The sequence below is a fragment of the Muscardinus avellanarius genome, assembly GCF_963383645.1.
Source record: "Muscardinus avellanarius genome assembly, chromosome: 9".
NCBI lineage: Eukaryota > Metazoa > Chordata > Mammalia > Rodentia > Gliridae > Muscardinus > Muscardinus avellanarius.
In genome coordinates this window covers 53,190,354-53,212,718 of record NC_137795.1, presented here as the reverse complement: position 1 = coordinate 53,212,718, position 22,365 = coordinate 53,190,354, and the positions used below count along the sequence as shown (strand labels likewise).

General features: G+C 33.6%; 1 protein-coding gene across 1 annotated transcript in view; it reads left to right on the top strand.

The window, feature by feature from the left end:
* The window catches only part of LOC308266790 (cadherin-related family member 3-like), a gene marked incomplete at both ends in the record, with an annotated part of 136,443 nt that overhangs the window by 96,934 nt on the left and 17,144 nt on the right, over positions 1-22,365 (top strand). The window contains 3 exons of the mRNA XM_080701189.1: positions 3,921-4,062; positions 4,200-4,453; positions 21,660-21,790. Of these exons, the coding sequence (XP_080557315.1) occupies positions 3,921-4,062; positions 4,200-4,453; positions 21,660-21,790 (527 nt within the window). The remainder of the gene's footprint in view (positions 1-3,920; positions 4,063-4,199; positions 4,454-21,659; positions 21,791-22,365) is intronic.

Here is a 22,365-nt window from a genome sequence, read left to right as displayed (position 1 = left end):
CAAGAATAAAAATAGGACTGTGTATGCTGACCAAAAATGTAAGGAATCATTTATATTAAATAAGTAATATATAAATGTAAAAATGATTGCATTTGTAATCTTTATGATGTATAAGTATTACTTTAATAGGGGCTTGTCCTGGAGAGGGTTCATGTAAACTATGTCAGTATTTAGTTTGCCAATCTTTAAGAACCAAAATTCTCAAAATCCTATATGTAACATACAACCCTATTTGCCTTTCCATGAATTCCCTATAGGCATTGAACGGGCAAATAACTGGCTATTACTTTCAGTTAAATGTTAAATACTCACACCTTCTCTAAAAATTTCTGTGAGAGAATGCTCTGTCTATAGACACATAATCTCTTACTTTCCTCTTATAAAATAAGCTTTGTGTTATTATTTTGTGTGTTCTAATCTCCTTTGCATAATAAAAATTGGTGTGTAGCACCCATTTTAGCATAGCATTTTATCAGAAAATTGGGTTATGGTCCAGCGAGGTGGTGATACCCAGAGTTGCATCTACTTAGGATGTTGAGGCAAGAGAATCCTAAATTCAAGACCAGCCTGAGCAGGCTGGTCAAAGTTAAACTAAATAAATTAAGTAAAATAAAGGAACGAGGACGTGATTCAATGATAGAGTGCTTACGTGCGGTCTTGGTTTAGTTCCCCAGAAAGAGAGAGAGAGTAGAGAGAGTAGGAGAAAGGGAGAGAGAGAAAGAGGGGGGAAGAGAGAGAGAGAATTAGATGAGAATGAATTGTTAAATTTTCATTTAATACTATTCACTTAACTCTTAGTCATATTAAGAAAACAATTCATAGTTACACAAATTATCCAAGAGTTTATATTATTTCTATTTTAAAAATTCATAAGCTTTGCCGAGCGTGGTGGCGCATGCTTGTAATCCCCGCGCCTGGGAGGCGGAGACAGGAGGATTACGCAGGTTCGAAGCCAGCCGCGCTGGCTTAAGAGACCCTGTTTCCAAGTAAAAATATAAAAAATAGGTGTCTGGGAGTGTATCCCAGGGGTAGAAGGGTTTCCAGGAACCCCAGTACCACACACACACAAAAAAAATTCATAAGCTTTCTTTATTAAAGAAAATCTATCCCTAGAATATAAAATAAAATAATAAATATTAGTTAAAATTATAATTTCTACCTTGAGAATAACAATTTATTTATTAAGAAATAAGCACCACATTGAAATAAAAATATATGGATATATAGCTTTGGTTTCTTTACTAAATAACTTAGCTTAGTGTATAAGAAGCCAGAAATTGAAACTTGTACTAGAAAAGATAATCCTAACTCAATTTATTTCTCTTTAATTCAGAACAGATTTGAAAAGATAACTTTTCAAATACATTGGCTGTTTGTTTTTTATTAGTGAAATTTAGTTAATAAATATATGTAAAACACTCTGAAGTATGAGCATTCCAGAAGTTTAATAATTCTAATTTTTTGAAGTTCACAAATATCTTTAACATTAGTTTTTCTCTTGTATATTTTGTATTGATCAAACTTCTATATACTAATTGTCACTTCTAATATTTTAATTGGGAATATGTAGAGGCATTAATATGCTATGTTATACTGTAATTGGAAATCCAGTTTGCCAAAATTAGTTCTGACAAACAACATTTGAATAAGATATTAAATCCTAAACTGTAGAAATAAGTAGTAATAATAAGGAGCTGATGATTCAAAGTTGGCAGGGTCTCCTTGTGTTGAATTTAAGAATTATCTTAAAAGCTGGTTATATCATAATGGACAAGGAAGCATTTCTCCTTCCAACGTGTTTTCAGAGTTCAAAAATATAATGAGGATATCAAAAAGCCTATTGAAAAGTATAGCTCTAGAAAATTGGGTCAAGAGACAAATTATAAATGACAATAGAAATACTTCTTGAAAGGTTTTAGACATTTTCTCTCCAAAGAATATTTGTTTTCCTTTACCTCTCTGCCATTTAATAATGTGTTTGCTCAACTGGGCACGGTGGTAGACATGTGCAATCCCAGTATTTGGTATGTTGAGACAGGAAGGATTACAGGCCCAAAACCAGCCTCAGCAATTTATTGATACTCTCAACAACCTAACAAGATGTGTTTCAAAACAAAAAATAAAATAGGGATGGGAGTGTAGGTCAGAGGAAGAATGTCTCTGGGTTTAATCCCCTATGTTGCATGTGCACACATGCACACACACACACACACACACACACACACACACACAATGTGTTTACTACCACTAATTCCTCATTAAACAGATTTATTAATTTTTAAAGTAATAAACTTTATAATACAGTTCATAAGTCCAACTTCATTTACTCATGTCCCTAACATTTAATTCTTGTCTTTAGAACCATAAAGGTATTTTTCTTAAACAATTCTAGATGTATTTTTCAATTCTCACTATTCTTGCAGTAATGATACTGTGCTAGAGTCTCCTTAACTTTAGAAATCATAAGTTTGAACATTAGAGGTCACAGTATGATTTTATACCTTTTTAGAGTGAGACACTTGAAAACAAAGTAATACATTTCCTTATGCGTTGCTCATGAAAGAGCTACTGCATATTGAAATCAGTGTTACTAGTATTCTAGTGTGTGTTTTATTTCAGAAATGAGTAGTTGGGGAGAGAAGAAAAGATGATAAGTCCAATAGTATATACACGCTAAAATGAATTTTATGTAAAGACATAGTGGGCAAAATTATAGAGGTGAGGAACTTTGCAAACATCCAGTTTCAAGCATTTGAACTAGCTTTATTTTGTTTCATTTTAAAAATTTTTACAACTATAGAATCTAAGCCACCAGATATAGGAGAGAGGGGGGGGATCGAGATCAATATTTTACAAGAAACCATTTAGGGAATAATTTAAGAATCTCACTGTCCAAAGCAAAAACAAACAAACAAACAAACAAAAAACTACCCCCTATATAACTGGGTCCAGATAATAGAGTTCTCTGAAAATCACCTTCAGTTTACTTCTTGCTAGGTGAGTAGGCACTTATTAGATGCTTACTACATATATGCATTTGTCAATACCTATCTTAATGGCGTATTTGGGGAAGGGGGAGGAATGGGGAGGGGGCTGGAAGGGAACATACATTCCTGTCACTCTGCCTCACTGTGATGTATATTAACAATGCACCAATAACAAACCAGGCTGAATTTCAGACAAATATATTTAAGATAAATAAAAGTGAATGTTTCTAACAAAATTCTCTATTAGTGAAATGTACTTCCTTTTGGGTAGTAAGTACCCTTTCTGAAGAATTGATCAAGAAACTTGTTGACTTCTGGAATAAAGGGAAATTATTAGTGTAAATAAAATTGAATTTTCAATCTGATTTTAAAATATAATAATCCCATAAATGGCATGTAACTGTTTTAGCAATATCACATTGGAAATAGACATATATTAGATAAAATTAATTCCTCATTTACCAAACTAGAAATAAAATGCAGAGTTTGCTACTAGGTAACCTCAAACAAGAAAGTATTTATTTATTTATTTATTTATTTATTTATTTATTTATTATTTATTTATGTGCAGAACTGGGAATTGAACCCAGGGCTATTCTACCCCAGAACTATACTCCCAGCTCTATATTTTGTTCTTTATGTTTGAACAGGGTCTCATCAAGTAGCTGAGGCTGGCTGCAAACTTGTGATACTCCTGTCTCAGCCTCCCAAGTACTTGGATTACAAGCATGCAACACCGTACTTCTTTAACAAATTTCTTATGGAGAAACATTAAAATATATTCTTCAAATGTAAAATTATCAAGATGACCTCTAAGTCTATGTTTGGGCAAATAGTGTGAAGGTGAAAATAATACACCACAGAAGTTAGATAATTTATTAAATATGCCAAGATTTTTGATACATAATTTGAAATAAAGTGCTTGTGTTATAGAACATCAATGATGATCCTCCTGTTTGCAATCCGCCACATTTGGAAACTCGAATTTACTCCATTGTTAAGGTTCCCTTTATTTATCTCAACTGTTCAGACAGAGATTCTCCACAGGAGCATCTGAGCTATTCAATTGTAGGAGGTAAGATAGATATGTGATTTAAAGTTAATCATTCTATGTTGGAAACATATCATGAATTGTGTTCTTAAATAGAAATGTAAACAATAGAAATAACAGTATGTAATGTTGTTTCATTATTACCTTTTCATCATTCTCAGGAAATACAAATAATCAGTTCATACTTCAGAGACTGGGAGCTGGTCCTCCTTCTCTGGCCATCAGGCAGAATTTCCCGTATGACGTATTTCAAGGGGTTCAGAATCCTATGACTTTCCAGTTACTTATTGAAGTCACTGATGAATTAGGCGGGAATAAAGCTAGTCAGCTGTCAGCCACTTCTACAGTCATCATTCATGTGTTTCCATGGACCACAACACAGCCAACTTCCTCCACAAAAATAGCTACAACTACAGTAAGTATTTAGTGATGAACTGTCAATCTAAAGTGGTCTGTATTTGTCATAAACATATAAAGTGCTTGGGTACTCTCACGGGAGTTATCCTGAAGATTTGGCAATGAAAGACATAAGTCAAAGCTACTTTAATACCCTTGAATTCTCATTGGCAAACTAATAATTAATTATTCTAGCTGTTAGCCATTAATTTTTCATCAAGATAAACATACCAATTCAAATCATTTTATAAGCCTTTTAATATAAAGTCTCAAGTTTTTAGTAATTCTGCTGATTTTCATCATAGTATACTTTTCTCTAAATTAATACAAAGATTTTATGAACATAGCACCGTCTTAGCCTTATAAAAAATATTTGGTACCCTTTTTTTGAAAACCATACAGTCTTCCTAGAAGACAAGATATGCACTTGGTTTTGGTCAGTGCATGGTGCTATAATGAAGATACCATAGACCTTTATTACAGTTTTAGAAGCTAAGACCAAGTTTAATACAATGTCAGATTCAGTGTCAGGTAAGGGCCTGTTTTCAAGTTCATGACTAGCAATCTTCTTTCTGTGCTCTTACATGTTTGAGAGAAGCTAGAGCTCTCTCACAAGTTTCCTTTATAAGGGAACTAATTTTATTTATAAGTCTCCACACTCATGACCACACTCAGTTCTTAAAGACTCCACCCTCCTAAAACCATTACATGAGGGGTTAGAATTTCAACATGTAAATTTTTTAACACAAACATTCAATTCCTAAAATGTTTAGAACAACATAAATATTGCACGGTGTTAAATGTTAGAATATTATTGCTTAACTTTGAAGTTAAAAAATGATAAGTTTACTCTAGGATGCCTTGAACTCTCCAAAGTAGAGGAGGAAAATGATGCAGATTTTGTTTGTTTTTAGTATTGGGGACTGAATCCAGGGACATTCTATCTCTGAGACCCTTAGCCCTATTTTATTTTTTATTTTGAAACAGTGCTGACAGCCTTGTTAAATTTCTGAGACTGATCTCGAACTTGTGATCCTTCTGTCTCAACCTCCTAAGTACTGGGACTACAGGCATGGGCCCTTACACTCAGCTAATGACGTAGTTCTTAAAGAATATATATTCATTATTTTTATGCAAAGAGAGGAAGAAGAGCTTTGTAAAGAGGAGATATAGAATTGCCCTGGAAATTATACATTATATCTTTGGAAATATTGAAGAGGCAGTGAATCTAGAAAGTTTATTTGTGTCAGGAAAGAGTGCTGAGGATGTAGTTCAGTGGTATAGAAGAATACAGTTAATGGTACTGCAAAAAATTGTTAAAACATGGGATGTTCTGAATGTAAAGCTGAAAAATTTACAGTTAATGAAGTCAGGAAATTATAACTGTTTCAGAGAAAATATGACCCACACTGCAAATAAATAGAAATCAATGATGTAATATAATTGGTTTGTTTGAAACACCCTGTTTGATTTTTTATTTCAGAGTTTAACCAGCCAAGTAGGTTTATATTCACGTCCTAATTAACATTCGTATAATACTTTCTTTTATTTTAATTAATTATTTTTTTGTGGTACTGGGGTTTCTGGAAGCCCTTCTACATCCGGGCTACACTCCCAGACCTATTTTATATTTTTATTTGGAAACATGGTCTCTTAAGCCAGTGCAGCTGACTTCGAACCTGTGCGATCCTCCTGCCTCCACCTCCCAAGTGCAGGGATTATAAGCGTGCGCCACCACGCCCGGCTCGTATAATACTTTCTATATAACTAAGCTAACCCAAAGAGAGACATTTCTATTAAAATAGCCATTTGTTGAGAAAATTCCTCACATTACTTAACTGCATAGTCAGGGAGTTCTGAATTAGCTATGCAAAATCACTATAATACAAATCTGAGTAGTCTTGATCCAAAGAAAACAAAGTGATTGAATAAGAAAGTCATTCTTCTAAATGACCAAAAGAAGCAAATTAAAATCTCTCTGTGAGAAAGTAACATTATTCTAACAATTATTTCTAATAATTGTTCAATCCGATATGTATAGCAAATAATTAAATACAAACATGTACGTGATTTGATAACCACAAAAGGTAGAAACAGAGATAGCAATGAATTATCAAACACAAACTAGAAAATAATCATATTTATTAAGGTCAAGCGTTATAATCGAGTTTGAAATCTGATTAGGGTGCTGGAGACTATACAGATAACGCAAAATATTTGAAAGCCAATGAAAAGATAGTTACGATGTGAAGATAGGTCAAAAGAAAGTACTTAAAAATGAGGTTTGTAGAGGCAAAAGTGATGGGAAATACTAAGAAAGGGACAGGAGTAGAACATGAAAATCAGAAGGGTTCATTTATTTTGAGACAAGAGACACAGAGAGAGAGAAGCAATGTCAAAATGCTTTTCAAAACTAATGGAAGATATCAAGCTTTAGATTGTGAATGTCCCACAATTCTACTAAGGGGAAAAATAATTCTATATTAAAATACTCATAGAGCCGGGCGTGGTGGTGCACGCTTGTAATCCCAGCATTTGGGAGGCTGAGACCTGGAGGATCGCGGTTCGCAGACAGCCTCAGCTAGTTAGTGAGGCGCTCTGCAACTCAGTGAGACCCGGTTTCAAAATAAAGAATAAAAAATAGGGCAGGGGGTGTAGCTCAGAGATTGAAGGCCCCTGGGTTCCATCCCCAGACCCGCAAAAAGAACACACACACACACACACACACACACACACACACACACACACACACATAGAAAAGATTAATAAAATCCAAATGTTACCAGAAATATGAAACTCTTTCTTTAAAGAAGGTTTCTTCAAATGTGTCTACAAAGTGGCCAACTTCATAGTGGGAAGATGGAGGGTAGAAAATAGAAATGTCCAAGTTGCTGAGTGAAAAAAGTGCTAACCTAGAACTCTATGCCAAACAAAAATATGTTTTGGCTTAAAAGTATGGTTTTCAATTTTGTTTGTGTTGCTACTCACAGTTTCACTATGTAGTCTTTTATTTATTTATTTAAAAATATTCTATAGTTCCTTAACTTATAAACATATGAGTTTTTTTCAGTTATTGTTTTGATTTCTAATAAAATTATGTATGATCAGATATAACATTCTGCAGATTTCATCCTACTGAAATCTGTTGAGACTTGCTTTATGGAGTGACTATATATAATCAATTTTTGTAAACAGTCATATGGGGAAAATGACACTGCAGAGCGTGATAAAGGAATGACATAGTCAATAAATTATATTAGACAATGGTGTGTATATAGAAAAATTAGGAGCAACCCTCGACCTAAGTTAAGTCCAGATGAGTTATAGGCTTTAATGGCAAACATAAAATAATTAAACTTTAGAAGGAATGTACGAGACTACTTTATTACTTTGGGGATATAAAAACTTTTTAAAATAAGACAAAAATACCTGATTGATTAAGAAAATTTTGAGAATGCATTACAAACCGGAACTTCTACTTTAAAGATGAAATTTTTGAAGTGGGAAGAAGCAAATGAGATTAAAAATTAAATCTGGGCAAAAATTGACAATTACTCTGTTTTTTATGAGTATTTGGTGAATTAGCATAATACATTTATTCTGTCATATATGAGTTAAGTAGCACAAGATCTGGTTGTAAAATAACTAAAAGTTAAATATTATGAGAGAGCCTTACACTTTGCTAAACTACTAGTGTTTAATATGGAAAATTGTTCCCTAAATGTTCTTTACAAATAAAATACTCTATTTTTTTCAGTAAAACTTTGTCATCTAATTTCAAGCTTTCAACCATACATTTTATATCATCACAATCTCTAATTTATCATTTTAAACGTGGCAGTTCTTCTGGTTATTAATAAATTAATTTTTACTCTTTCTCCATGACAGAGTAATTGATCATGGAACTTTCTTTTACATTCTATAAATATGTAATCAAATCATTTTATAAATCAGGTAAATATTGCCTAAGACTCATATATATTGTTCATAATATTATAAGATGTTATAGTAGCATTCCAAAAAGTTAAATGTATTGTTTTTCATTTCTGGCTTAACATGAACCTCACCTCCCTATTTTGAGTCAATCTTCTCTGCTGGATCTTACTCCTTTGGGAGAGATTATTTCAGCCTGTATGGCTATGAGAGGGAAAATTTCTTAACTTATGTTAACACATGAATTTCAACCATCCAAATTCCTGATTAAGAAAGCAAAGTCTAGCAAAGCAAACAGCATTGTAATAAACCATAATGGACAAAATAAATAAATTCTGCAGCAAGATGTGAAAGGAGTTTTAAATTTGTAGTAGAGCTAAGTGGTATTATAATCTATACATTTCCTTTGGCAAAGTACATTAGGCTTGCTAAAAGAGGCAGACCAATTAATGCTGTCTGGGAATGATTACCAACCTGTGACCTGTGATTTATTCCCAAGGAATAATGCTTTTCTCCATAAACCTTATCATCTTTAATGTTTATATGCAATGAAATATACGTGCCTTTCTTTGCAAAAAGTATTACCAAACCAAAAGTAACCTTAGACATTTTGTAGTTAAACTTGTACATTGTGTAGCTGAGTATGGTGGCACATATCTGTAATTCCAGTACATGGGAAGCTGAGATAAGAGGATTGCAGGTTTGGAGACAGACGTAGCAAGAGTGAGATTCTCATCTACTTAGTGAGACCCTGTTTCAAAATAAAATTGGGCTGTGGTGTAGCTTGGAGGTAGAATGCTCTTGGATCACTCTCAGTACCACAAACAAACAAACAAATAAATAAACAAACACTTGTACATTGTATAGGAAGGAAACAATACCCAGTTTATAACTTCCACTTGCTTGAGCATGAGTAAACAGATACACAAACACACCTGCCTATTCTAAGATAGTTTTTTTTTTTTAAACTAACATTTCTAAGCCTAGTATAGTGGTGCACACCCGTAATCCCGGTGCTTGGGAGGCTGAGGCAAGAGGATCATGGGTTCAAGATGAGCCTCAGCAACTTAGCAAGATCCTCAACAACCTAACAAGACTGTTTGAAAATAAAAAATGAAGTAGGGCATAGGATGTAGCTTAGATATAAAATTCTCCTGAGTTCAATGCTAATACCACAAAAAACAAACCCTAGTATTTCTAAAGGTTTGTTAAATAACCAAATAATAACTGCCTAGCTATTATTTATGTGTGAGGATGTTCCAAAATTATTCGAAGATCACCTGTGTCACCATCTCTGAATTTAAAAATCACATGGTTAGACCTTGGACTAGCTGTTGGCATACAAAGTTGAACAAGTTAAAAAATAACTTTACCAGTTATAAATAGTATAATACTTAGCTAGAAATGGTTTACAAAAATAAGATTCATATTTAGCAAACTGGGGGTCCAGTAAGGCAAACATTTGAAGATATCTGCATATTAATCTAAGAAATAGAGATTTTATTTTCCAATCAGGGAGGATGTAAAGAGGGAGTATATGACAAGGAAGACAGGAGAAGATATTTATAATTGCTTATGATGTTTTAATAAGGGTGAAGAAAACATGAAGGAGCATTGATGATTGAGGAAGAAGTGACCACAAAAGCAGTTACGTCTTATTTTAACTTTCAGAAAAAGAGATTTAGGTCCTAAAATGAGACCTTCATTTAGTAATGCTTCACTACATCTGAAATATATGTGCGCAATAGAATTTGCCATCTATTTTATTTGATATTGGTGAATTACAATATGTTTATTTATAACATACCATGGGAAAAATAATTTCTCCTAGGATTTTGCCATTGTTCTTATAGGCTGTGTGTTTTATTGTTATTATTAGAAGGCAGCTCTTTCTATTTAGAATGTAGAATTAGATATGAAAACTTTAAAACATTTCTAAGTGGTTAAAGCACACTGCCAGAATTTTATCTGCTTCAAAAATATAACTATAAAATCCTGTTACAAAAATAGAATGTTCTTAAAGCCAGATTGCCAACAATGTGTGCCTGTGAATTTTAGAGAAATAAAAACCTGATGATAAAAAGTGAAAAGTAATTAAAAGTGGGTCCAATTACATTATAAATATTCAGTAGACATCTTCAGCAAAAAATTCACTATATGAGTATATTTTTATACAAAATTTCTAGAAGGTTCTTGAAAAAATTAGGTATTCAATAAATTGTAATCTACTGAAGGCATTCCATAAAGACCTCTGCGTATTTTACAATGCCAAGTATGGTACTTGATAAGTCAAAAAACCAATGCCATATGTTATTAGAAAGGTATTTGGTAAATTTTTAATTGAGAGAGATGGGGGGTTCATGAACTATTTGCAGGATCCAATGAAAGCTATGGCCTTCTCTGCAGAACAATGCACACATATATATGAGTACACAAATTTATATTCCACTTTAGAGACTTGTAAAATCCATCCATGGAACCCAGATTATGAAACCCTGACTAAAAACAAGAGGTTTTCACTACACTTAAATTTCTAAAAAAATGGTTTCCATGAGCAAACTATATTTCCATTAATATAAACAATGCAACATATGCCTCTAACACATAGCTATAAAGAAAACTGTATAAAATATTCCTTAAATATGTTGACACTTAGCATGCTCTTGTAGACATTAGAATAAGTAAAATAATACCTGAAAGTTAGAAAAGAAAATAGAAGTAAATCATTTTATCTTTACATGCAAAATAGCTATGTTAGATAAGCTAATAATAAATGAGCCCAACCCTAAACTAACTAAAATAAACAGACTCATTGTAAATTATCTCCTGATTAACCTTACTCTTTGAACCCATCCTTGCTTATTCAGAGGTCCCTTTCAGGGCAGGTGGAGAAGAAAGAAACAAAATCATCTTTCATGTAAGTTTTCATTGTAAGTTCTTCCAATTTAAATCCAAATTGTCTAAAGAAACAATGAGGTAACTGGCTAGACACTATTTCCTGCAAATACAGTCCCCATGGAATTATGAATCAAAATTCCTGAAACTATCTGTGTGCAGCAAATTGAGCCCATAATAAAAATTCCAGAACTAATGTCCATTTTGACAATATGGAAGATGGTAGAAACTTTAAGTCATCCTAATTTATAACTATGACTTTTACTCTAATTTCAGCAAAAAGAGTGGAAAGGAGAAAGCCTATAAATAACTCTGTAAAATCTTTTCATCAGTTCATCCTGATTACACATCCATATTTAATGATGCATATCTATATAATAAAGAGGGTTTCACCCATTAGTGAAGAACTGAGGTATTAGGTGCACAGGGTGACAAAATTGCAACTTGCCAGTAGCTTTCACTCGAATAATCCTAAAGTTTCTTAAAGACATTGGGGTTTGTCTCTTTGTAACATGTTTGCTCCACTACTGTGATCATTACATAGGCCATTACTTTTCTTAGGCTGGATTTGACTCATCAAACACCAATTCAGAAGGCTGAGACAGGAGGATTACAGGTTTGAGGACAGCCTCAGCAAATTAGTGAGACTCTGTTTCAAAATTAAAAAAAATAAAATAGGGCTGGGGATATAGCCCAGAGGTAGAATGCCCTGGGTTTAATCCTCAGTATAACCAAAACACAAACAAACAAAGTAAACAAACAAAATCCAATCAACCAGCTAAGAAAACAAACAAAAAAATCCAATTCTTTACAATTCATCTACCGCACAAGTTAATTTTCAATCAAATATTCCTGGAACTTTGTTCTCAGTCAATAATTTGGATCAGTAGTGTCCTGGAGCTGGTTCATTCCAGCTGAGAGCCTACTGGTAAATATTCAGAAATTTTGTAGTTTGGTTGTTATGTTTTTGGTAGATTAAAATTGGTCATGATAAGACTATTTATACACTATGTAGTAGTTTGCTTTTTGTGGATGTGACCATAATACCTGGTAGGAATAACTTGGAGAAATGTTTATTTGGTTGATGGTTTCTGAAGTTCAACTCATAGTTGGCTAACTCCCACGGCAGGAAAATCATGGCAGGAAGGTGAGCTGGAAGACAAGTGCTTAGCTTCTGGAAACTGAAGAACTTGGTGAGTGTGCATAACAGATATAGTCCCTAAGGCTGTATCTTAGGAACAGTGACCTGTTCCTTTCATCTATGTCCATCTTCCTACAGTTTCTACCCAGCAAAGCCATTTATGTTATTAATCCATCAAATGAATCTGCTGATGAAGTTAGAGTCCTTATGATTCAACTAACTCACCACTGAACATTGTATACCATGAGCTTTTCTGAGCTACATTTCATATGCAAACCATAACAACATGAAAACTGCACAGCAGGGCTTTGTTTTGTTGCCTTTTGGGAGTTGGCCTACCTGTCCATCTTAGTCTTCAGTAGACTTAGAAAGGTAGAAAAATTTAAAGTGAGCAAGACTAACAAATGTTTATGTATGATAACATAATTTAAGCCACAAAATAGAAAGGAACAAGTCTTTCACATTCTTACCCTTCAGGTCAAATAAAAATACAGTACTATGGTCATTCCTAAAGGTCAATGTTCCTATAAAGGCCCCGACACCTTGTGTGAATCTGAGTCTAATCCTTCCTTTTTGTAAAGCAATAGCAGGAATTAGAGAAATATATTACTTGCTGTGAGCTATGTTTTAAGATCCTCTGTGCCTTGTCAGGGTAGAAGGTGAAGTTCCTTGTGGAATTGCTATTGTTACCTTATATCTTTCATTTCTGAAACAAATTTCTAATTCTTAGTTTTTTCATAATAGGAAGCCTAAAATAGCAACATAGGATTAATGATAACAATGTTCACAAGTTGGTTGCCTGCTAAATTCTAAAAGCACACATAAGCTATTTTTTTCTCATAGCATCCCTTCTAACTAGAAAACACTGTATCAATAGAACTTGGCTTGCCCAAATTATGAGACAATCTTAAATCTACCTCAGATCTATTCTACAGGCCATGTTTGATATTCTATCACTTCTGTATTTCTTAAACTTTATTAATTCATGCACCATTTTTAAAGAAAAATAAATCTCCCAGACACTCAGCATTGATTTGAATTATTTTTATAAGAAAGATAAAAAGAAATGTGTTAAACTATAAATTTTTCAAATGTAGTAGCAATTATAACAAGCCTGCCTCTCTTATCTCAAATTGTTTCTAAAAATAAATCAGGAAAGAAGATTTATGTAATAGCTCAATGATGATGAATATAATACTTTTACGGTTGTCCATAAATAAAGGAGGCTATGAGGAAGCACATCATTAGAAGAAAGCATGTCCATTCAAACTGCTCCAATAGAGTCTTCAGGACAGATGTATGAGGGGATATTATGCATGTATTACTCCTGTATAAAACAACAATAAAAAGGTTCCTTAGACCTATGGGAGGAGACAGAAATCTTTGCTAAATACCTTGGGTCATTCTTCTGTTCAACCTCTGCCATTGAGCTAATTATTCTTTCTACATTGCAAACATGTGAACTAATCTAGCTGAGTCACTGTTAGGCTTTGAATGGGGAATGTCCCCAAAGGGTCCTATGTTGAAGGCTGGGTCCCCAATGCAATAATACTTAGAGGTGGGAAATATAGGACTTTTATCATGAGGTTTCTGAATTCATCAATAAATTAATCCATTGATGGGTTCATAGCTGGTGGCATTATTGGAAGGTTTGGAAACTTCAGGAGGTAGAATTTAGCTGGAGGAAGTAGATTACTAGTGTCTGGAAGGGTATTTCTTGTCCCTGGCCACCACCAAAGCTATTGTCATCTCCTCCTCCTCCTCCTCCTCCTCCTCCTCCTCTTCCTCCTCTTCTATCTATCTATCTATCTATCTATCATCTATCTATCTATCTCTTTTTCTCTTTCCTACCTGTTACATAGATAGCACCTTTATTTTACCATCTGCTACCCATGATCATCTACCTCACCAAAGCCTAAAACAACTGAGCCACATGACCATTAACTGAAACCTCTGAAACCATGAACCAAATTAAATCTTTCCTCCTTCAAATTGTTTTACTCAGATATTTTTACCACAGTGACAAAAAGCTGACTAATATAGTCAACCTTCTTTCTTCAGGTATGTCTTGGAACTAAAATATTTTGATGATGCTGGAAATGTTTCACTTTATGCTATATTGAGAAGTTACATGTTATGCAATTATTTGAATTTTGTTTCTGCGTGTGTTGTGCTACATTTAACCACTCTATTAAAAAAACAATAAGTTCCATGAAAAAGTTGTGAGAATCACATTTTATATTCATTTAGTTATTGATTTTTGTGTTAATCCAATTCCCAGCAGGAAATAGACACAAGACAACTCAAAAGTTATAAAGGAGCTATTTGAAAAGATATGGGCAACGTTAAAGAAAATCATAATGTATATCACCTACATACATAATTCATTATTTCATAAGTGCATTAAATCCTGGATATCTGTGTATAACTTCATTTTCTAGTTCTACTTGTTATTCTATTACCTAAAAGTAAACAAGCCTTCCTGGGCTACTTAACAGAAAGAGTATTCATTTTAAGGAAAATAAAAACTTTCTTCCCTAACCAAAATAAGAATAATACTTATACTAGTCTCTTGTTTTCTGCCATATGTTCTATATATAAGAATTGTTAAGAAATAATCTTGGAAATAAATTACCTTCCTCCCCCGATTTAAAAAAAAACTAAGATTGTGTTTGATCACATAAACTGAACATCCTACATAGAAATTCTAAAAGCGGTGTGTTAGGATTTATCCAGTTTAAAATATTTATAAGTCTTGGTTATAGATGATTCTCTATATGTAAGAGAACATTGAATCAAACAAGCTAGACAAATATACATGAAAAAGTAATGATCAGTTTATGATGTGGATTTTAAAATTTTATCATATTTCTTATTTATTTGCACATTTCAGTACATTAATATGAAATTTAATACTATTTTCACTTTAAATATTTGCAACTTTTTATTAATATAACTTATTTTTAAAAAGTTATTTGTAAAGTAGAATCCAACAATGTATTTGACATTTTACAAAATATAAATCAGTCTACATGGTTTTCAAAAGAGGATAATGTGGACATTAAAGTGAGAGAAATCCCTAGAATCAAATAGACTTAAAAATTATCTCATTTTAGATCATTTGGCTTTGTTTTGCTTTTTAAAATAATTTTTCTTGTTAATGGTCTTATTTATTTATTTATTTATTTATTTATTTTTGGTGGTACTGGGGTTCCTGGAAGCCCCTCTACCTCCGGGCTACACTCCCAGACCCATTTTATATTTTTTATTTGGAAACAGGGTCTCTTAAGCCAACCAGGCTGACTTCCAACCAGTGCGATCCTCCTGTCTCTGCCTCCCAAGCATGGGGATTACAAGCGTGCGCCACCACGCCCGGAGTCCTCTCTTTTATTTAGAAAACAATGACAGTTGGATAATTAATTACTTTAAGCTTCCCTTCCATCTTTCAATTTAAAAAATATTTGCATATGTTTTGCTTTTTTTTTTTTATATACTGGGGATGGAACCTAGGGGAATTCTACCTCTGAGCTACACTTTCAGACTTATTTTTTATTCTTTATTTTGAAACAGAGTCTCACTAAGTTGCAGAAGCCTCACTAAGAAGCTGAGGCTGGCCATGAACCTGTGATCCTCCTGTCTCTGCCTTCCAAGTACTGGGATTACAAGTGTTTGCTACCATGTCCAGCATTGTTTATTTTCATTTTATGATATGGATTAATTGAATTAGCACCTAGGATGTGAAGGTGAATAAGAAGATCTAGGAGTAATATTGTTTTAAGTAGTTGACCTTTGTTGTATTGTAACATGTTTATAAAACACTTTCAACATTAATTTCTAACATTCATATTATATTCATTAATTCATGGTATGACTAGGCCTTCTAATGAAAGAAAAATGAGGGTTTGTTTTTGTTTTTGTGGCATTGGAGATTGAATCCTGAGGCATTCTACCTCTGAGCTATACCCCCAACCATACTTTATGATTCTTTTTTTTGAAACAGGGCCTGGCTAAATTGCCGAGGCTGGTTACAAACCTGGGATCTTCCTGTATCTGCCTCTTAGGTACTAAGATTACAAGTGTGGACCATCATAAAACTGCTGAAAACAGATATTTAAATGAAAATTTGAAATAAAAGGTAATAATCTAATTTCACAGATTCTGTTAAAACAGTTTTTACATTGATGATAAACAATTTCAAGGCCCACAGAGGCTCAAAATGGACTTAAATCCCGTTCTCCTCCTCCTTAACTCTGAAAATTTATGGTGTCATTTACCACAGTTGAGCCTCGGTTTCCAATTATTAACAGCTATTTCATAAAACCCACCTAATGACCTGACCAGTGCCCAGTGCCCAGAACATAGCAAGCAATATTTAGTAGCATTTTATTAGTCATTTTATAACTGTTTATTCATGGATTGAAAACCTAAAAAGAAACTGCTTGAAGACTTAGGCATAAGTGATTTCTAAAATGACTATCAATTTTGTGCATGGTGGTACACCCTTGTAATCCCAGTACTTGGGAGGCTGAGACAGGAGGATCACAGTGTATGGCCAGCCTTAGCTACCTAGTAAGGCCCTCTGCAAGTTAGTGACACCTTGTTTCAAAATAAAGAATAAAACATAGGACTGGAGATGTAGCTCAGAGGTAGAATGCCCCTGGGTTCAATCCTCAGCACTGCAAAAGTAAATAAATAAATAACATGATTATCAAACTTTAGTTCTCATTTGTAGTCCCCATCAAGTATAAAACAATTTGCCATAGTATATTATAATGCTAACATTTTATAAAATTAATTCTATGATATCTATTAATTTATATAGTGATTTTCTTAGCAAGTGGGCAAACAAAGCCTGTATTTCTGCTTAAATTAGTAGCATTTTGCTATTAAAAATCCATTTTCTATGGAATTTATATTTTTGAAGTATTTGAGACTGTTAACATGCAAACTTGAATGCAAACTTTTTATTGACAACCTTTTAAAAAAGGTTGAATGAAATATTTGGAAAGCCAGGAAAAATAATAAAAACTGTACTCTACTAGGTCATAGTCTTGTACATCTGCTGTGACTCTAATACCCACTGACAAAAGATTTCATGACAGGGAAGATTATTATTATTGTCTTTTCTGTAAAATATAACAAGTTAAGTAATTAAGGTTATGAATCAAACCAAATTAACTGCACACAGCTGTAAGAAACTTAGTGCGTGACCAAATGACAGATGGAAATTCTTTTGTTTTCTCTGGTGATTTACCTAATGGCGAGATAAATGTCTGATGACATACAAAGCCCAGTGTCCTGTCAATCCTGAGCCATTAATTTCATCACTCTTCCTGTTAATAAAAGAGAGTAGTAACTGCTCAACTGTCCACACAAGTGTCTGTGTTTTCTGCTTAGCAAACCTATAAGCAACAGAAAACAAGTTTCAACCTACTTTTAAAAGCAAATTAAAAAGGGCACACTTTGCACAGCAATGTATACAGGATCTCAAATGAAAGTTTAGGATGTAGGAAGTAAAGTGAATTTTAGTAGTTTTCCTTGGGAGAATATAATTCCATTAATATTTGAACAAAACTCCCCACCTAATTATGAGGCCCATCTGTACACAATGTGCTCATATTAAATAAATCTATCATTTTGTTTAATCAAGTTCAAGGTTTCAGTCATTTTTTTCCAAGTTGCAAAGGAGAAAACGGAGACTCTAGAAATGTAAATGATTTTCCCCATATCACAGACTTAGTAGAACTAGATAAACTGTGAAAGAGGCAGAAAAATACTTGAAGTTTGAGGAACCCTCTGACCAGTAAGGTGAGCAAATACAAAAAAAAAGTGAAATAAAGTGAAGAATAAAAAATTTGTTATGAAAAAATTTATAAGCCACAGTTTGTGCCGAGACTTGTTTCCCATAAATCAAATTGCAAGTATTTTTGTCAAGTGTTTTAGAGGAAGAGTAAATAAATATAGGGTAGACATGGTAGCAAATTCTGACTTGAAGAATAGGAGAAACTTCAAGAATAATTAAATCTTCTGGAGGCCTTTGATGAACAGCAAAGGTGAGAAGCAAAGATGTTTACAAAAGGTGAAAAAACAAGAAAAGTTGAGAGCCTATGATTTCTCTATAAAAGAAGAACAATGAAGAGTCTAAAGCCCAGGAAGGAGAGAGACCACAGTCAGGTTTAGAAAAGTAGATATTAAAGAGGTTGGTAAAGATCTAGAGCCAATACTATGGATTTCAGATATTTTTATGGACAATAAGAAGCTGATTTAGATAATTTTAGAATTCAAAGCAGACCAGCAGGAGCCAACTCGAGGCACCAAGCCCAGACAGGTTTATACTGCAAGAGATAAGTCCAGGGCAAATATCTTCATCTTCATGATTATTGTATTCTGGGGGTTCCAAAGAGTACAAAAATAATTAAAACATAAGACAGTATCTTAATAAATTATGGAATTATGAAATGCTAATCATCCAAACTGAGTTCTTTAAAGTTTTTTTGAATCACCAATTGAAAGGGTAGAAAGGGTGAGCCAAGCCTGCACATAAGAAACATTTAAATATTGACTCAGTGTACATGGATTAACTACAAGGATTAGCATAGCTGTGTGTATTGTGCAAAAGATGTTATAAGGATTAAATGAAACAAGAGCTAGGAAAGCTCTTGTAATAAACATGGTATGTAAATAGAAGCCATTAATATTATATTTAATCCCTATAGATAAATTTTGCTCTTTTTATAACATACAGAAATGAAGTAATAGTCCAACATGTCTTAGACTTTTATATATTTAAAAAGTAACTTTTTGTAAAATATTTAGATATGTTTTGTGTGAGCACATGAGAAAAAGATGAGATTAAAAGACAGCAAAAATAAATTGGCAAATCTACTCTTGTGTATTAGGCAAGCGAAGTATAGGGAGTGAGGATGATTCTTTCATCTAACTTTCATCTAACTTCTAAGTAATATTCAGATGTCTTTCATTGGTTCTGTACAGCTGGATTCTCATTAAAAAAAATAATTTTGGAGGGGAGTACTAGGGATTGAACCCAGGGGTATTTTCTCTCTGAGATATATCCCCATTCCTTTTCATTTTTTAAATATTCCTTTTCATTTTTTAAATATTTATTTATTTATTCATTTATTTATTTATTTGTAGTACTGGGGATGGAACCAAGGAACATTCTATCTCCGAGCTACACCCCCAGCCCTATTTTTTATTCTTTTTTTTGAAACAGGGTCTCACTGAGTTACAAAGGGCCTCACTAAGTAGCTGAAGCTGTCCGTGAATCCAGATCCTCCTGTCTCAGCCTCTCAAATGCTGGGATTACAAGTGTGTGCCACCACACCTGTCTTCAATTTTTTTAAATTTTGAAATAGGGTCTTGCTGTGTTGGTGAGGATCTAAGTTGCTAAGGCTGTTCTCAAACCTGAGATCCTCTGGTCTCAGCTTCCCAAGTAATGGTATTACAAGCACGTGCTACCATGCTTGATTACAATTATTTTTACATGAAAGCTATGGTGATTTTGAAACAGTACCTTGACCTCTTGATACTGATTATATTTTTCTTAAAACTCTTCGAATATTCTCATTTGGGAGAGGAGGTAGCATAGAATGCTGAAAAGAAGATGGTATTTGAAAATATACACTTTGTATGTGAATACCAATTCTACTTACCCCTACAATTGTGAAACTGTAGGTAACTCACACTCACACCTTCCTGGGCCTCAGTTCCTGTTATGTAAATTGGTGGTGGTAAGTACCTCTCTTTTGTTAGGGTAGAATAAGGGGGAACTGAAATAAATTAGATAAACATACTAATCCTGGCACATAGTGGCTAATACATAAATTCTAGCCCTACTATTTTTGTTTGTAATAGTATATTCTTTAGATGATAATTTTGGCATGTTAGTAAAATATTTAATAAATATAATTTTAGAAGGAAGGAAGAGGAGAAGGAAGAAAAGTAAACAGAGGTTAAATTTAAGTCTTCTTCCTTATATTAGTAAGGGACTTCTTTCCAAGTGTACTTGGTAAGGATAGAGCCAGCTGATTAGCAACAATCAAGATGTCTGTCATCCTTCTGGTCTACTTGTTATTTGAAAATACAGCATAGTATTATTTATTTATGGAAATAAGAGCACAGTATTTCAATGAGCACTGTGGGAGACTAGTCTGATTTTGTGATCTTTCATGTCCAGACATGCCCTTACTATTGCACTGTAAAACAGAATGTTTAGTCACACAATACTTAATCTCAACAACTATCACAACACAGTAGTCCTTTCCCTGAATTATGCAAGTTGTGCTATTTCTGCTACTACCATTGTTGGTTTAGCCTGTTCTTATAAAGGTCGTTTCCCCCTGCCCTCTTCCCTTTAATTAAATTAATTTATCTTTTCGTTTCTGTGAATGCAGCCTATGAATTATGTTACCTTAAGAAAAGCATGCTAAATTCATGCATTTGGAAAATTTATCCTATCTTCTGCTGCCATCTGCTGGGGATATACTCCACTTCAGTCATTGGTATTCCAATAAAATCTATAGTGAGCTGCGTAAGTGGTCAGACTTTGGACGGTAAAGGAAATTTATCTGAGAAAAAAAAATCTTCTCGTGATTTTATGATAGGAAGTAGAAAAGGGCAACGGTGATCTGACTCATTTTTGAAATAATACTTTGCCCTGTAAACAACTTGCTGATTCATTCGGCCTGTGTTTTAGCCAGTCCTCATTAATGTCTTCTCTGTGCCAAGAACTGCATAGAACCCAGAAAGATGAGTAGGAAATGGTTCTTGTTTAATAATAGTTTAGTTCCACTTGGGGAAACTCTCAATTAAATTAAATACAGCAAAATATTCTAGATGTTACAGTAGATATGTGAGTTAAAAGGGTATGCAAGGCAATTTTTTTACCCACAAATTAAACTTCTTGAAAAAAGCAAAGAGAGAGGAAAACCCTGACAGGGAACAAATGTTCACCAGGATGACGAGGCAGGGAAGAGGATTCTGGCCAGAGGCAAAACTGTGAACCAAGACATAGGCATCCAAAGAAAAATGCTTGTAGTGGAAAGAGGAATACATTCAATGGTGCTTATGATTTGCTGTATGTGAATTTTTAAATTTTTGAACAAATATCAGGTTGGTAATCTTTTTTTAATAACATAGAAGAAAGTGACATACGAAAAAAATCTCATTTCATACGATACTTAATTTTTTTCACTAGCACTGTTACTGTTTAGTGAATGTTTCTTGTATTCCTCAGATAACAACTTCCATCTTAAGGAAGATATCCTATTACTGGAGCCCTGATAACTGGTTTCCTGCAGTGCTGACTTTAACTGGAGCTCTTTTTGTGATGTGTCTTTATGCTGTTGCATGGTGTCTCTTCAAAGAGTAAGATTTTACTTGCTGCTTTATTTATTTATTTATTTATTTATTTATTTGCAGGTCTGGGGATGGAACCCAGGGGCATTTGACCTCTGAACTATACCCGCTGCCCTACTTTTTATTCTTTATTTTGAAACCGGGTCTCACTGAGTTGCAGAGGGCCTCACTAAGTAGCTGAGGCTGTCCGCGAACCGAGATCCTCTGGTCTCAGCCTCCCAAATGCTGGGATTACAAGCATGCGCAACCATGCCCGGCTCGCTGCTTTTATTTAAATTTGTTAATAGTTTAGAAAATTCATCAAGGATATCTTAGAAAATAAACTAGGATGAAAGTGGAAATCCGAATTAAATTTGCCTATCATTTTTGGTGCCCTATAGATATTATCCTTGCCGATAATCACAACAAACCAACAGCATCACTGTTTTACATTTAGATTTAGGATGTTAACCATGATCTTCTGGTTTGAAAGCTAATGCTCTTTTCTTAAGTGATCAATCAAATGATTCAATCTAAAAACAATTTGCCTGAAAAATGAATAAATTAGATTTTAAAATTTTTACAGAAAATAACAAAATTTAGTT